At 45.2% G+C, this 16,916-nt stretch overlaps 1 protein-coding gene across 1 annotated transcript; it reads left to right on the top strand.

Annotated features, from left to right (window-relative positions):
- Positions 1 to 189: 189 nt before the first annotated feature.
- LOC149443003 (uncharacterized) lies at positions 190 to 5,774 on the top strand. Its single transcript, XM_089655961.1, has 2 exons — positions 190 to 211; positions 3,488 to 5,774. The coding sequence occupies exons 1-2, from the start codon at positions 190 to 192 to the stop codon at positions 5,236 to 5,238; spliced, it is 1,773 nt and encodes a 590-aa protein (XP_089512087.1). The 3' UTR covers positions 5,239 to 5,774.
- The last annotated feature ends 11,142 nt before the right edge of the window (positions 5,775 to 16,916 follow it).

Below are 16,916 nucleotides of genomic sequence, written 5' to 3'. Positions count from 1 at the left end.
ACAAGGCCGGGGTCACACTACCAGACGCTTCTCGGGGCTGCAGTTCCTCTGAGCTCCACAAGGTGGGGATCTCACTTCTACCCAGACAGGAAGTCTCTATGGAAGACAGGAAGTGATGTCAGGTACAGACAGGAAGTGATGTCAGGTACAGACAGGAAGTGAAGTTAGTCACAGTAAGGAAGTGATGTAATGTACACAAAGGAAGTTCCGGGTAAGATGTGAGGCAGGAGGAAGCAGAGAGGAGACGTTGGTGGAAGTGGCAGCAGAGGAGGTAATAAGAAGTTATTATTATCATTATACAGGATTTATGGTGCCAACAGTTTTCTCAGCACTTTACATTATAATGGGAGACAATACAGCAACAATACAGATCAATACAAGAGGGTTAAGAGGGCCCTGATCCTGGGAGCTTGCAATCTAGATTTCCTATTTATACCCAGTAACCCCCCTTCATGTCCTTCCTCCATAGTCACGTCCGTCCTTTTCCTCCATAGTCACGTCCGTCCTCTTCCTCCATAGTCACGTCTGTCCTCTTCCTCCATAGTCACGTCCGTCCTCTTCCTCCACAGTCAGGTCCGTCCTCTTCCTCCATAGTCATGTCCGTCCTCTTCCTCCATAGTCACGTCCGTCCTTTTCCTCCATAGTCATGTCCGTCCTCTTCCTCCATAGTCACTGTGACATCTTTTATCTCCAGCAGATGATGATACACACATATATAGTGTGGGAACCCAGATGAACCCCTTCAGGGGCAGAACATTCCCCCACTTCCGGGGCCGGAACATTCCCCTCATTGTGGAGATGTGTCACCTTCTCACCTCATCAGTCTATACTAATGGATTATACCACTTTTATTAGTTGCGGGGGATGGAGAATCCTATGACATCACACTGACCTCACAGCTCCTCCTCCCAATGCCCCTCCATCCAGAGTCAGAGAATCCTATGACATCACACTGACCTCACAGCTCCTCCTCCCAATGTCCCTCCATCTGGAGTCAGAGAATCCTATGACATCACACTGACCTCACAGCTCCTCCTCCTTCCAATATCCCTCCATCCAGAGTCAGAGAATCCTATGACATCACACTGACCTCACAGCTCCTCCTCCCAATGTCCCTCCATCCAGAGTCAGAGAATCCTATGACATCACACTGACCTCACAGCTCCTCCTCCCAATGTCCCTCCATTTGGTGCCTTTTTTTTAAAAGCAGAACAGAACTGTAGATCCTGCGTTATGTTATGACGTCAGAATTCCTTTACCTGCGTAGTGTGGGGGTCCTGTGGGGGGGAATTATACCTCAGCCTGAAGTGGGGCTTTAATAAAATGGAGACCTGAATGGAGAGGTGAGGAGGATTCTGGGAATATCATTTGATGTGACTATTTGTGTTCAGATGTAGAGTTTTCCTCCTGTGAAGTCTGGAGATCATATGACATCACATTGCCTCCACCTCCCTCCCTGATAGAAGAGAGAAAGAAGAAGAAGATTCTAGAAGTCACCAGAGAGATCACTGAGCTGCTGACAGGAGAGGTGAGCGGTGCCGGGAATTCTGGGACATTCTCCAGTAACAGACAAGGGATGTGTCTGGATGGTGACTGTATCATTGTGTGTGTCAGGTTCCTATAAGGTGTCAGGGTGTCACTGTCTATTTCTCCATGGAGGAGTGGGAGTATTTAGAAGGACACAAGGATCTCTACAAGGACGTCATGATGGACAATCAGCCGCCCCTCACATCACCGGGTAAGAGGAGACTTTATTGTAAAGGAGAGAGCAGTACGGAGGATCCACCTAGATCCCCCATCATCTGATAAACACATAGAAACAATGGATTCAGTCAGTGTGTGTGTTTCCTACAGATGGATCCAGTCATGGGAACCCACCAGAGAGATGTCCCCGTCCTCTGTATTCCCGGGATTCCACACAGGAAGGTCACACCATCCCTCACCATCATCAGGTAGATGAGGAACAATCACTGATAGTATCATTAGGATCTGTACATTATCTGCATTGTTACCATTGATGTCATTTTTATTATATATTCAGAGTGGAAACCTGAGAGATCCTAAAGTTGAGGTTAAAGAAGAGTATAAAGAGGAGGATGAGGAGTATGGAGTGATGGAGGAGTTTTCAGAAGGACACAAGGATATGATGGAGCCACCTAATACCAGGAACCCACCAGAGAGATGTCCCCGTCCTCTGTATTCCCGGGATTCCACACAGGAAGGTCACACCATCCCTCACCATTACAAGGTTGGTGGGATGGAGAATCTAGAACATGGACTTGTGGAGACAATGTGTGGATGTTTATGTGACCTTACATTTTACAGATGATATTTTCTCTCATTTCCTTGATTTAGAGTGGAGATCCAATCGATATAGAATTTGAGGTGAAAGCAGAAGAAGAAGAGGCGTATGTGAGGGATGATCAGCAGTCTATGGAGGAGGATGGAATAACGGGGACATTTATAGAGGAGGACACTCCTACAGAGATCAGCACAGGTGGGTCATGAACACTAAATCCATTCCTCCACCCATACTGCTCACTGATTGGTCCAGAGTAGGGCGGGGACTGGGTGATATCAGCCTGTAATCCCCTGGTCACTTTCCTGAGCTGTGTTCCCCGTCCTGTATTCCTGGATTTCTCTCGGATAATCTTCCTTCTCTGTGCTGCAGACACAATTTATGTATCTAGACTGGATTTATGGAGGTTCTGGGGTTCTGCTGGCAGCAAAATGTGGATTTTCACTGTAAACATTACTAGACCTAGGCACCTGGGGTGTGTGTCTAATGTCTTCTCCCCCATATCCGGGTCTAGTAAGATCTCTGACAGAACATTTCTCCCAGGGTTCCTTGCTCTGTGGTCTGCTGGCTGTGCCGGGTGGAGGGATATGTCTGTAGTGTCTCAGACCCAAGTCACTGAGTGCAGTCTCAGGAGATGGGAGGCAGCGGTGTGGGATCTCTGCAACTTGTCTACAGTAAACATTTAATCTTCCACTGATTACTGAATACCAATATTATGAGTCCTGACCCTTATACTGTATAATTTATATTGTACATTACATACTCCTGACTTCAGGATCAGTCCAGTCTCCATCTTGGTGGTTCTCCCCCCATCCTCACTCTCTGACCTCTGGTGGGGCTCAGCCCCGCTGTTCTTCATGACTAAATCATGGACTAAATAAGGAAGTGCAGAACTTCTTGTGTTGGGAAGATGGCGATGAGTGATAGAGGGGGTGGGGACCCTCGTCCTATAATCCCCTCATCACTGTCCCTCCTATAAAAGACAGTTCTGGTTGTTTCCTCACTCTCTGACTAAGGTCCATGAATAAAGAAATGACCTGGTAGGAGATCAGAGGAGCCATTTCCTAGTTCCCTTGAGGCTGGAATTGTAAGCTCCTCAGAGACCAAGCTGCCTGATGTGGGTGGAGTCCTGGTTTGGGAGAACCAATCAGCTCCTGTCTAGTAATCCTCTTTGTCTTTGTATTTTAGTCCATGGCCGGGAGATGAGGAAAACCTCCGAGGATTGTCTCACTTTGTCTCCAGACTGGAAAGTAGAAGATGAGGACATCACACAGTATAGTCCAGGAGAAAACCCGGCTCCCTCCAATGTCCATCCGGCACCACCCAGTGTAGATGGACCATCGGATTCCTCGTATCCTGAGGAACCTCAGACTGTGCGGGACCGGGCCGGCCTTCCAACAGGGAAGAGCTTCTCATGCACTGAGTGCGATAAGGGTTTCCATTTTAAATCCCATCTAAATATTCATAAAAGATCTCACACGGGGGAAAAACCATATTCTTGTCCTGAGTGCGGGAAATGTTTTTCACATAAGGGCAATCTTAACACACATCAGAGATCTCACACAGGGGAGAAGCCGTATTCCTGTCCTGAGTGCGGGAAATGTTTTTCACATAAGTCACATCTTGACACACATTACAGATCTCACACGGGAGAGAAGTTGTATTCCTGTCCTGAGTGCGGGAAATGTTTTTCACATAAGCGCAACCTTGACACACATCAGAGATCTCACACCGGGAATAAGCCATATTCCTGCCCTGAGTGCGGGAGATGTTTTTCACAGAAGTCCAGTCTTTACAAACATCAGAGATCTCACACTGGGGAGAAGCCGTATTCCTGTCCAGAGTGTGGGAAATGTTTTCCACATATTTCCGGCCTTTACAGACATCAAAGATTTCACACAGGGGAGAAGCCACATTCCTGTCCTGAGTGTGGGAAACGTTTCTCAGACAAGTCCCATCTTTACACACACCAGAGATCTCACACAGGAGAAAAGCCATATTCCTGTCCAGAGTGTGGGAAATGTTTCTCAGACATGTCCTATCTTTACACACATCAGAGATCTCACACCGGGGAGAAGCCATATTCCTGTCCTGAGTGCGGGAGATGTTTTTCACAGACGTCCAGTCTTTACAAACATCAGAGATCTCACACAGGGGAGAAGCCGTATTCTTGTCCTGAGTGTGGGAAACGTTTTGCACGGAAGTCCCATCTTTACACACATCAGAGTTTGCACACAGGGGAGAAGCCGTATTCCTGTCCTGAGTGTGGGAAATGTTTTTCATTGAAGTTCAGTCTTTCCAGGCATCAGAGATCTCACATGGGGGAGAAGCCATATTCCTGTCCTGAGTGTGGGAAATGTTTTGCACAAAAAACAGATCTTGTCAAACATGAAAGGTCTCACACAGGCGAGAAGCCGTATTCCTGTCCTGAGTGTGGGAAATGTTTTTCAGAGACGTCCAGTCTTTACACACATCAGAGTTTGCACACAGGGGAGAAGCCGTATTCCTGTCCTGAGTGTGGGAAATGTTTTTCAGTTAAGTCCCATCTTTATAAACATCAGAGATCTCACACGGGGAAGAAGCCGTATTCCTGTCCTGAGTGCGGGAAATGTTTTTTCGACAAGTCCAATCTTAACAAGCATCAGAGATCTCACACGGGGGAGAAGCCGTATTCCTGTCCTGAGTGCGGGAAATGTTTTTCAGACAAGTCCAATCTTTCCACACATCAGAGATCCCACATGGGGGAGAAGCCGTATTCCTGTCATGAGTGCGGGAAATGTTTTTCACAGAAGTCCCATCTTTCCACACATCAGAGATCTCACACAGGGGAGAAACCATATTTTTGTCTTCAGTGCGGGAAATGTTTTTCACAGACATCCCATCTTTATAAACATCAGAGATCTCACATGGGGGAGAAGCCACTTTCCTGTCCTGAGTGAGGGAAATGTTCCTCACTGAAGTCCTGTCTTCCTGTACATCAGGGGTCCCACACAACCCTTGAGGTGTATTAGTGCCTTGAGTGCGGGAAATGTCTTCTAGATGAATGTTGCTGGACATCCCAGCTCTCATGTGGGGAAGAAGCACCCCCTGATATACACCTCAGATATACTCCATGGCTGATCTTCATCATGGAAGAAACAGTTCATAAGGAGATCAGAGGTCCCCAAAGACATGGATGAAGTGTGGGACCAGGTCGGCCATTGATGGCAGGAGAAGAAAAATGGAGTCCTGCCCTGTGATTCAGGAATCTCCAGCAAGGCTCCCACTTTCCATTCATTACACATCTGCATCAGAGGCTGGTCATTAGCTCTGAGGAAAGGGATTCGTCCCCGAAACGCGTCAGCCATTTGACCGCCCTGACAGTGAGGACACCTTACCTGCCGTTGTGGCCATCCATGCTTTTTAGATACATGCTTCGTCTGGAAGTGTTTTTATTTTGTAGTCCTTACAATAAACCTTGGATAATGCGCTAGGTGTTGCGCCTCCTGTTTTCTCTTTATCCTGCCCTGTGATTGGCTGAGTACATTTGTGGTGGGAGATTTCACAAACACTTGGAGGTCTATTATTCATACTTTGTGGACAAATGTTCCAAGCACTCATTAGGCCCACAGTTGGAGGTGAGGACAATACTTGCATGGTGGGGGATCACTGAAGAGGTGGGTGGTAATAAAATGGCCCAATTCTAGAAGAGTGACTGATGGTGTACACATGGAAGCAATGGAATTGTGTGTATACCGGGAATGAAGGAGTGATTGGTGAATGCACATATTGGGACTTTCCCGTGTCTTTCTCCATACATGTTTCTTCTTGTATGTTTCCCGTGATACAAATGTCTGTGTATATGATCGGCACATGATGGTCTGTCTATGACAAACGTTTCATTGATCTGATCATTTCCATGGTGATTGTGGACACATTGTGATTGGTTGATGGGGGATGGAAAGCACAGAGAGCAGGAAGTAGAGCGCCATCTTTTCTACCTTTCTCTATTCCTAGTTCAGATTTGTAGCAGAAATCCCCAACATGTAGCAATACACGGACAATTGATATCAGACAATGAGGCAGAGGAAGGCCAATCAGGAAGCTGGGGGTGGTGCAGCATAGACTGGAACAGGGTCCTCCAGGAGTGCAGCTCACACTGCGGGCAGAACTCCTCCTACTGGGACATTCAGGCTTCACACAGCTACAGCTGCACTCCCGGGACTGCCACGCCTGGACTGTATATGGGGCGGGTGTGGAGGGATGAGGAGCAGGGATTGGCTAATGGAAAGTGGGAGCATCTCTGAGTTACCGATGGATATACAGTATATGGAGACCAAGGAGAGTTCATCTTCTGCCAGCTATAGATGGGGCCCTTCAACAGTTGGAGTATAGGGGATGATAATGACTGGGTCAAATCTGCAGAGAAGATGGAGTAATGGGATCTCATTGGAGGAAGTGGGGTAGAGGTGTCTGCTAGCAGTGTCCACGTGTGAGAAAGAGAGGAAGTGGGGGAGGGTAAAGGTGTCTGCTAGCGGTGTCCACGTATGAGAAGTAGAGCGGAAGTGGGGGAGGGTAGAGGTGTCTACTAGCCGTGTCCACGTGTGAGAAGTAGAGTGGGGGAGGGTAAAGGTGTCTGCTAGCGGTGTCCACGTGTGAGAAGTAGAGCGGAAGTGGGGGAGGGTAGAGGTGTCTGCTAGCGGTGTCCACATGTGAGAAGTAGAGTGGAAGTGGGGGAGGGTAAAGGTGTCTCCTAGCTGTGTCCATATGTAAGGCACAGAGTGAAGGTTGTACAATCGCCCTCCACCAATCATGACTGAAGATAAAACTGAGGTGCAGGAAAGGGGGGTGAACAGGCTCTGGAGCAGATAGGATGATGTGAAGAATGCACAGCGGGCTGCAGTGGAAACCACTGATTGTGGTCAGTATGGATGTCCCTGTGTCTCTGGCCGCTGGTGATGAATGTGGTTCTAGGTACCTGCCACTGGAAGATGCGGTGTCACTGAACTGCTGGCTGCGTACGTAGGACGGTCACTGGAAGATGCGGTGTCACTGAACTGCTGGCTGCGTACGTAGGACGGTCACTGGAAGATGCGGTGTCACTGAACTACTGGCTGCGTACGTAGGACGGTCACTGGAAGATGCGGTGTCACTGAACTACTGGCTGCGTACGTAGGACGGTCACTGGAAGGTGCGGTGTCACTGAACTCCTAGCTGCTTACGTAGGACGGTCACTGGAAGATGCGGTGTCACTGAACTGCTGGCTGCTTACGTAGAATGGTCACTGGAAGGTGCGGTGTCACTGAACTGCTGGCTGCTAACATAGGATGGTCACTGGAAGATACGGTGTCACTGAACTGCTGGCTGCTTACGTAGAATGGTCACTGGAAGGTGCGGTGTCACTGAACTGCTGGCTGCTATCATAGGATGGCCACTGGAAGGTGCGGTGTCACTGAACTGCTGGCTGCATATGTAGGACGGTCACTGGAAAGTGCGGTGTCACTGAACTGCTGGCTGCTTACATAGGATGGTAACTGGAAGGTGCGGTGTCACTGAACTGCTTGCTACTTACATAGGATGGTCACAGGAAGGTGTGGTGTCACTGAACTGGTTGCTGCTTACATAGGACGGTCACTGGAAGGTGCGGTGTCACTGAACTGCTGGCTGCTTACTTAGGATGGTCACTGGAAAATGCTGTGTCACTGAACTGCTTGCTGCTTACGTAGGACGGTCACTAGAAGGCTGGATGTAGAACTCCCGTGTCGCTGTTTCTCTCCACAGAAACTAGCAGAAGGGCAGCAAACAACTGAACTCTCCAGAGCCCCCAGGACAAGACCCTGAGACCACCAATTACAGTAAGTTCATAAACTCTCCAAGGATCCCCTGTTGCTTTGGCTCTCAAGCCAGTTGTAGTCTCTGAGCCGATTCATTCTTCAGTAAGGGTTGGTTGAGGGACTACATGTCCCAGGATCCTCTGCTTTCAGGGTCAGTAAGAGTGGTCTCCCTCTAGAGCAGGGGTGTCAAACTGGTGGCCCTCCAGCTGTTGCAAAACTACAAGTTCCATCATGCCTCTGCCTTTGGGAGTCATGCTTGTAACTGACAATCTTGCAATGCCTCATGGGACGTGTAGTTTGGCAACAGTAGGAGGGCCGTCAGTTTGACACCCGTGCTCTAGAGGCAGAAAGGTGATGCAATGATCTATCCATGAACATAAGGGGAAATGAAACAACCTGTTGTGTACTCTGTAATGTCTCCTCTCCTCCATCTCTTAGTACCCTGCACCTGACTACACACTCCCCCCACTAAGAATCTTTGGTCCCCAAATGGGACAGGGTCTTTTCTCTTTTCCATCCAAACAAGTGAGGTGGATGGGGGAATCCCCCCTTCCAGGACATTGTATTCTGAATATTTATCTTCCTGTTATCACTGTGGAGGTCGGGGCAATTGAAGGATGGAATACTTCAACTAAAGAGGAAGTCATCAGTACAAGGGGCATTCCATATTGACAGTAAGTACTGTCTGTTGTGCTGTTTTTTGAAGAAATGTTTGAGTAACTTTATGCTTTAACAGCTTCAATGCCGCACTATATCAGAGATACTGCTACAAGGCGGTGCGGCTGTGCAAAATCATGTATATATGTGTGGATTTTCAGTTCCGGGTAGGGGGCGTGCACGTGTGCCCTACCTGCATTGCCATTCATGGCCTTTGTTGTCAACCACTGGGTCCCAGCCGGTGATTCCTCATCAGCACCCGGTGATTACCGACGGGGGAGAGACCTGTGTAAAAAGAACACAGACCTCTTCCCTGTCAACTCCTGCACACTACTTTGTATGGCTCTGCATAGCAGACTCATACAAAGCAGTGTACTTACAGTGAAGCACACACACAACACACAGTTAACCCTTTTGATGGCCCCTCATGTTACCCCTTCCTGCCCAGTGCCATTAGTACAGTGTCAGTGCATTTTATTAGCACTGATCACTGTATTGGTGTCACTGGAGATGTCAGCGACACCAAGTCAGCTCCCCCCCAGTGTCAGAATGCCAGCCGCAGTCCCACTATAGTACTCTGATCACCTCCATTACCTCACTTATTCCCTTGATGGTAAATATAATAAGTGATCACAACCTTTTGTCTATACATGAATTGAGCCAATCCCCATCCGGCTATTACCAATAATATTTATACCAAATGATAACAACTGTGCAACAAATAAAGATCTGATTGGTTTACACAGAAAAGAAGCTTGCTATGAATGGAATATAACAAAATATAAAGGATATGATACACACAAACAATGATGTCACAGTCTAACATACAGTATATTACCAGTACATAGAGAGGACTACAGGACAGACACATAGAATCATGGAGGTACATTCCACAGACATCCTGGGGTCCTGACACCTGGGCTCCAAGAGGGGCACAAGGAGAGCAATGGCTTACTTTTATACCCCCCATTCCAGGTAAAGGCACACCCTTCAATACATTCCAGTATTTGCCATTTGTGTTCAATGGGGGGCTCTGTGACTTGTGAAAGATATCGGCCATCTGTAACTCATCAGATGGAATGTATGATAGGCCAATGTCCAGCTGATCATATCTCCTCTGAATTCAGTTCCCTCAGGAAGATGGATGACAATCGCTGATCATTCCTCCTCTGAATTCAGTTCCTGCAGGAAGATGGATGACAGTCGCTGATCATTCCTCCTCTGAATTCAGTTCCCGCAGGAAGATGGATGGCAGTCACTGATCATACCTCCTCTGAATTCAGTTCCTGCAGGAAGATGGATGACTGTCGCTGAGCGTACCTCCTCTGAATTCAGTTCCCGCAGGAAGATGGATGACAATCGCTGATCATTCCTCCTCTGAATTCAGTTCCCGCAGGAAGATGGATGGCAGTCACTGATCATACCTCCTCTGAATTCAGTTCCTGCAGGAAGACGGATGACAATCGCTGATCGTACCTCCTCTGAATTCAGTTCCTGCAGGAAGATGGATGACAGTCGCTGATCATACCTCCTCTGAATTCATTTCCCGCAGGAAGATGGATGACAATCGCTGATCATTCCTCCTCTGAATTCAGTTCCTGCAGGAAGATGGATGACAGTCACTGATCGTACCTCCTCTGAATTCAGTTCCCGCAGGAAGATGGATGGCAGTCACTGATCGTACCTCCTCTGAATTCAGTTCCTGCAGGAAGACGGATGACAATCGCTGATCATTCCTCCTCTGAATTCAGTTCCTGCAGGAAGATGGATGACAATCGCTGATCATACCTCCTCTGAATTCAGTTCCTGCAGGAAGATGGATGACTGTCGCTGATCATACCTCCTCTGAATTCAGTTCCCGCAGGAAGATGGATGACGATCGCTGATCATACCTCCTCTGAATTCAGTTCCCGCAGGAAGATAGATGACAATCGCTGATCATACCTCCTCTGAATTCAGTTCCTGCAGGAAGATGGATGACTGTCGCTGATCATACCTCCTCTGAATTCAGTTCCTGCAGGAAGATGGATGACAGTCGCTGATCATACCTCCTCTGAATTCAGTTTCCGCAGGAAGATGGATGACTGTCGTTGATCGTACATCCTCTGAATTCAGTTCCCGCAGGAAGATAGATGACAATCGCTGATCATACCTCCTCTGAATTCAGTTCCTGCAGGAAGATGGATGACTGTCGCTGATCATACCTCCTCTGAATTCAGTTCCTGCAGGAAGATGGATGACAGTCGCTGATCATACCTCCTCTGAATTCAGTTCCCGCAGGAAGATGGATGACTGTCGTTGATTGTACCTCCTCTGAATTCAGTTCCCGCAGGAAGATGGATGACAGTCACTGATCATACCTCCTCTGAATTCAGTTCCTGCAGGAAGATGGATGACAATCGCTGATCATGACTCCTCTGAATTCAGTTCCTGCAGGAAGATGGATGACAATACTCTCTAGGAGGTGTTAGGAATGACGGGTCCGGGGCTTATTCCTTACATCAGCCAGGTGGCCATACTGCCATAAACCTCTACAGGAAATCTTCATGGGGGGTGTTGGGGTGATAAAACACATGGGAAATCTTATATACAGTCAATGTCCACTTAGAAAGTGCAGTTCTGGGAAGTTGCAGGAATTGAGACTGAGACTTCTATCAAAAGTTCACAATGATGGTAAAAATTATTGTAGGTCCATAATATCTACACACTAGTAACAAAAAATACAAATCCAGTATCTATCCCGTCATTTGTAGATGTTATAACTTTCACATAAACCGATTCATTTACACGGATTGGGATTTTATTTTTAGCAAAGACAAGGAGGAGAATACACTTTGGCCAAAATTTATGACAAATTTTTTTTTTTTTCGCTGGACATGTTTAGGATTTACCCCCTTCCTCACCGCGCCTCTTTTTGATATTCTGCACTGCACTAATTCAACTGAAAATTGCGCGGTCATGCAATGCTGCTCCCAAAAGAAATGTACGTCCTTTTTTCAAACAAATAGAGCTTTCTTTTGGTGGTATTTGATCACCTGTGCACTTTTTATTTTTCGCACTACAATCAAAAAAGGAATGAAAATTTTGAAAAACATTTTTTACTTTTGGTTATAAAAAATATATAGTAAACTCAAAGTTAGTCATAAATTTAGCCCAAAATGTGTTGGTGAAAAATCCCAATAAGTGTATATTGATTGCTTTGTGTGAAAGTTATAGAGTCTACAAACTATGGGATAGATAATGGAATTTACGACATTTTTTTGCTATACAGCACTGCGCTAGTTTAACTGACAATTGCGCGGTCATGAAATATGGTAAATAAATGAAATTTACGTCCTTTTTTTCACACAAATAGAGCTTTCTTTCAGTGGTATTTGATCACCTCTGCACTTTTTATTTTCGGTGCTATAAACAAAAAAAGTTGAAATTTTTTTTTTTAAAAAAAAACATTTTCTCATTTCTGTCATAAAAAAATATAAAAAAAAAAAAAATTTTCATCATAAATTTGGGCCAAAATGTTTTCTGCTACATGTTTTTGGTTAAAAATAATCCCAATAATTGTATATTGATATATTGTATATTGATTGCTTTGTGTGAAAGTTATAGCGTCTACAATCTATGGCATAGATCATGGAATTTACAGCTTTTACTTTCTGACTGCCCATCACATTTCTTGAGGTGCTAAAATACCAGAGGAGTACAAACACCCCTAAATGACCCCTTTTTGGAAAGTAGACACCCTAAGCTATCTGCTGAGAGCCATATTGAGTCCATGGAAGATTTTGTTTTCCACAAGTTTTTGGAAAATTACATTTTTTTAAACCCAAAGTTGTCAATTAAATTGTATATTTCTCGCACAAGCCATGGGTATATGTGGAATTACACCCTAAAATACATTCTGCTACTTCTGCCGAGTATGGGGGTACCACATGTGTGAGATGTTTTGTGAGCCCAGCCACATACAGGAGCCTGAAATCCAATTACCACTTTGAAAGCCTGAAGGTGCGTAACTTCCTCATTACACTTCCTCACTACCTATCACAGTTTCGGAGGCCCTGACATGCCAGGATAGCCCCAAACCCCCACAAATGACCCCTTTTGGAAAGTAGACACCCCAAGGAATTTAAAAAAGAGGCATGGGGAGTATTTTGCAGATCTCATTTTTTCTCACAAGGTTTTGAAATATTAAAAAAGAAAACATATGTTTTTGTTGTTTTTCTTCAATTTTCAAAAACTTGTGGCAACAAATGAGATCTGCAAAATACTCACCATGCTTCTTATCAAATTCCTTGGGGTGTCTACTTTCCAAAAAGGGGTCATTTGGGGGGTTAGGTTCTATCCTGGCATTTCAGGGCCTCCGAAATTGTGATAGGTAGTCTGGAAGTGTAATGAGGAAAGAAAGTCCTTTAAAAGCCTGAAGGTGCTTATTGGATTTTGGGGTCCTGTACTTGGCTAGACTGCCAAAACGTCTCTCACATGTGGTACCCCCATACTCGGGAGAAGTAGCAGAATGCATTTTGGGGCATAATTCCACATATAACAATGGCGTGTGTGAGCAATAAATCATTTAAGTGACAATTTTGTGTAAAAAAAGTTTGTTTGTCAATCACCCTAGTGAATAAAATGGTGGGTGCTGCAATTTTTTATGTCACATAGTACTGAATTTTTTTATGTCACATTGTACTCGTGCAGCAATTTTTCAAACACAATTTTTTTTTTAAATACAGTTTTTTTACTTTTAATGCACAAAAACACAATATTTTGTACAATTATTTGGTAAAATATAAAATATGATGATATGCTGAGTAAATAGATACCAAACCTGACATGCTTTAAAATTGCGCATGCCCCGTGCAATGGCGACAAACTGCAAACATTTTTAATATCCATAGGTAATGCTTTAAAAACCTTTACAAGCTACCATTTTAGATTTACAGAGGAGGTCTAGTGTTAGAATTATTGCCCTTCATCTGACGTTCGTGGTGATACCTCACATACATGGTGAAACCGCTGTTTCCATACTGGCACAGGGTCAACGCTCGTGAACACAGGTGCACATGTGTGTGGGGGGGAGGGGAAGAGGGTACTTTTTTTTGTAAGTTATTTTGATTTTTTTAATTATTTTTACACTGTCTCTTTCATTTTTTTTTATCACTTTTAATGCTATCACAGGGAATGCAAATATCCCCTATACCTTCAATGGGCATTGTCATATATTCTTTTTTCAGAAATCTGGGATCTATCAGACTCTGGATATCTCCTCTGCCCTTACATTATCTAATCAAACCAATATCGGTGATCAGATGCTTTTCCCAATTTACAAATGGTGCTGTTTATATCCTGCAAAACTGAAGTAATGAAATGCTCATAGCTTCCGATTTCTTAGACTATAGAGATGATTGGCACCATTCCGGTCTCCAATCAGCTCTATGATCAGCTGGCAGAAACACCGGCTGCATTCTCACGTTCCCACGATGGCACGGGACTGCCTGAGAAGGCCGTGAAAGGCAGCGGGGGAGGGGGCCATCATATCCTGCTGTTTCTTAAAGAAATGCTGCAGCTACTTAGCCACTAGGATTGCTTTTACATGAAAACCAATCGCTGGGTGAAAAAGTGATACCTGGATGAGGCCTGCAGCTGTAGACATTTTCCTGGTATAACCATTCAAAGTCCAGTGATGTACCAGTACGTTGCTGGTCCTTGTTGGGTATATATGATATGTTCTTTTTTTTTTTTGTATGTAGAGTGTGGGCTGAATAAAAAAAAGAAGAAATCTCTGGCAGAAAAAGTGTGTGGTATGCCCACCATTAGAATATACCACCCTGAATCCACCCACTTCTAATGGTGGGCACACATTAGGTCACACGGTGCCACATGCCCCAATTCCAAGATTGTACAAATGTCTAAATAGTGGCACACTTGAATAAAAATTGTCCACGTATAAGTGGTACCCCATATGGAAAAATGATGACACCGAGTCCCAAACTATCTTGTCACTGCTCCCCATGTAGTCTGGGCATCCAGGGGGCTCCACGTGACTATCTTTTCCCTCATAAATCCAAAACTTATAAGTATAGCCTGTTGTCCTCTCACAGGTCTTCTACATCTTGACCCCATATCTGGCACGCTTGCTGGGGAGAAATTGTTTGAATGCAAGGCGGCCAGAAAAATGAATGAGGGACTCATCAACGCAGATGTTTGCTGGGGAGTATAGACATCTGCAAATTTTTGGTTGAGGTGATTTATGAGGGGCTGAATTTTGTAGAGCCGGTCAAATTCAGGGTCACCCCAAGGATGACAGAGTGTATTGTCGTTGAAATGCATAAAATACATTATACTCTCATATCTATGCCTGGCCATGGCAGCAGAGAACACGGCATATGATGAATGGGGTCTGCGGACCAATACAACTGCAATTCATTTCTTTTAGTATTGCCCATGTTAGGGGTTAGGCCAAAAAAAATTTTTAATTCGGAAACCGTAATGGGTTTCTATGCAAATGGTCTGGCAAGGTTTGAATTTGGGTTGGCGGCGATAAATTGTTGTGCATTAAAATTGCTTTGATCCACAATCAATGCATACAGATATTCTGTGAAAAACAGCTCCAAAAAATCAAGGGGAGGAGTTAAATTTGCTGTTTCCACCTGAATTCTGGGTTGGGCAGTAAAAGGGGGAAGTACAGGTGCTGCAATCGGGATTTGCAAGCACATCTGGAAGGATACTTGGGACTCTACAGGTCTGTCTGTAAATTCTTGGTGGCTGCGGGACAATATTTGTGCTTGCCACCGCACCAGCTTGTACTGCACTTATGAGACTTGCCACGTCACCAAGTGATACTGAAGTGCTGGTATGTGAAAGACCAGGATGTACTAGGCCGCTGGTGCTCACCAGTTAACCAAAAGGTAGCGCGGCACTAGTACTGGCACTCTGCTGCATATGAGAGTCATCAAATTTTACCGGCAAGTGATAACAGAGATCAGGCATGATTCTGCCAACAGTGTGGTTTTGTGTACAATGTATCAGTGATGGTGACCTACTAACACTGCACTTGCTGGAGGAGAAGGACGGGGAAGCGTAGGGGCTAAATGCAGGTGCTGGCAGGTGTCGGGGCTGATCCAGCTAACGCTGCGTTTTTGGGGACACTATACTAATGTGGACGCTGGTATAGTGCTGATCTGATCATATATAGATCCGTTCAGACACTATACTAGCAATGGAGGTTTATTGTGTATGAGCGTCTTCCTGGCAATCAAGGGGTTAAATGTGATTACTGGCGTATTGACGGGCAATCTGAAGCTATCTGGGAGGGGCGTGAAAACCACAGAAGCGCGAATCACGTATATATATGTGACTTTTTGCACACCTGTGCTGCCTGTAGCAGTATTTCTGCTATAGGGCGGTCAGGAAGCGGTTTGTTACGGCGCTGCATTTCTTTAACTGACAATTGCGCAGTCATGCAACGCTGCACCAAAATGAAATTTACGTCATTTTTCCCTGACAAATTGAGCTTTATTTTGGTGGTATTTTATTGCCTGTGCTGTTTTTATTTTTTGCACTATGAAAAAAAAGGTCTATTTTGAGAAAAAAAACAATATTTTGGACTTTTTGCTATAAAACATGTCTAGTAAAAAAATTTAAAAATCAAATTTTGTCATAAATTTTGTCCAAAATGTATTTTGCTCCTTGTCTTTGCTAAAAAAAATCCCAATACGTGTAAATTAATTGGTTTACGTGAAAGTTATAGTGTTTACAAATGGCGGTATAGATACTGGATTTTTTCACATTTTAATAATAACAATAGCTGCGATCAGCGACTTATGGCGGCAATCAGCGACTTATGGCGGGACTGCGACGGACATTCTGACACTGGGGGGGGGGAACTGACTTGTGATCACTGACATCCCCAGTGACATGACATGTTTAGGCAATCAAAGGGTTAACTGTGTGAGGGGAGTGTTTTATTAGTGGGTGGGGGGGGTGTTCTTCACAGGAACACACTGATCAGGAAATCTGAAAGCTGCTCTCCAGAACAGTGTGCTGGAAACTGACAGGGAGGATTGAAAACAAAGCAGCCTTCCTCCCTGCCAATGTAATCACTGGCCGGGTCCTGATGATTGACACCCGTGGCCACGATCGGTGCCGCAGGT

The sequence above is a fragment of the Staurois parvus genome, unplaced genomic scaffold (genome assembly GCF_062004578.1).
Source record: "Staurois parvus isolate SC_StPar_1 unplaced genomic scaffold, SC_StPar_1.0 ptg000879l, whole genome shotgun sequence".
NCBI classification, from domain to species: Eukaryota; Metazoa; Chordata; class Amphibia; order Anura; family Ranidae; genus Staurois; species Staurois parvus.
This window is presented reverse-complemented; position numbering and strand designations above follow the sequence as displayed.

What these genes read in the sequence shown, in the direction of transcription:
- LOC149443003 (XM_089655961.1), top strand. Translation starts at nt 190, where the DNA reads ATGTACACAAAGGAAGTTCCGG. An exon ending in GTACACAAAGGAAGTTCCGG is followed by an intron (nt 212 to 3,487) that starts GTAAGATGTGAG and finishes TTTGTATTTTAG; the next exon opens with TCCATGGCCGGGAGATGAGG.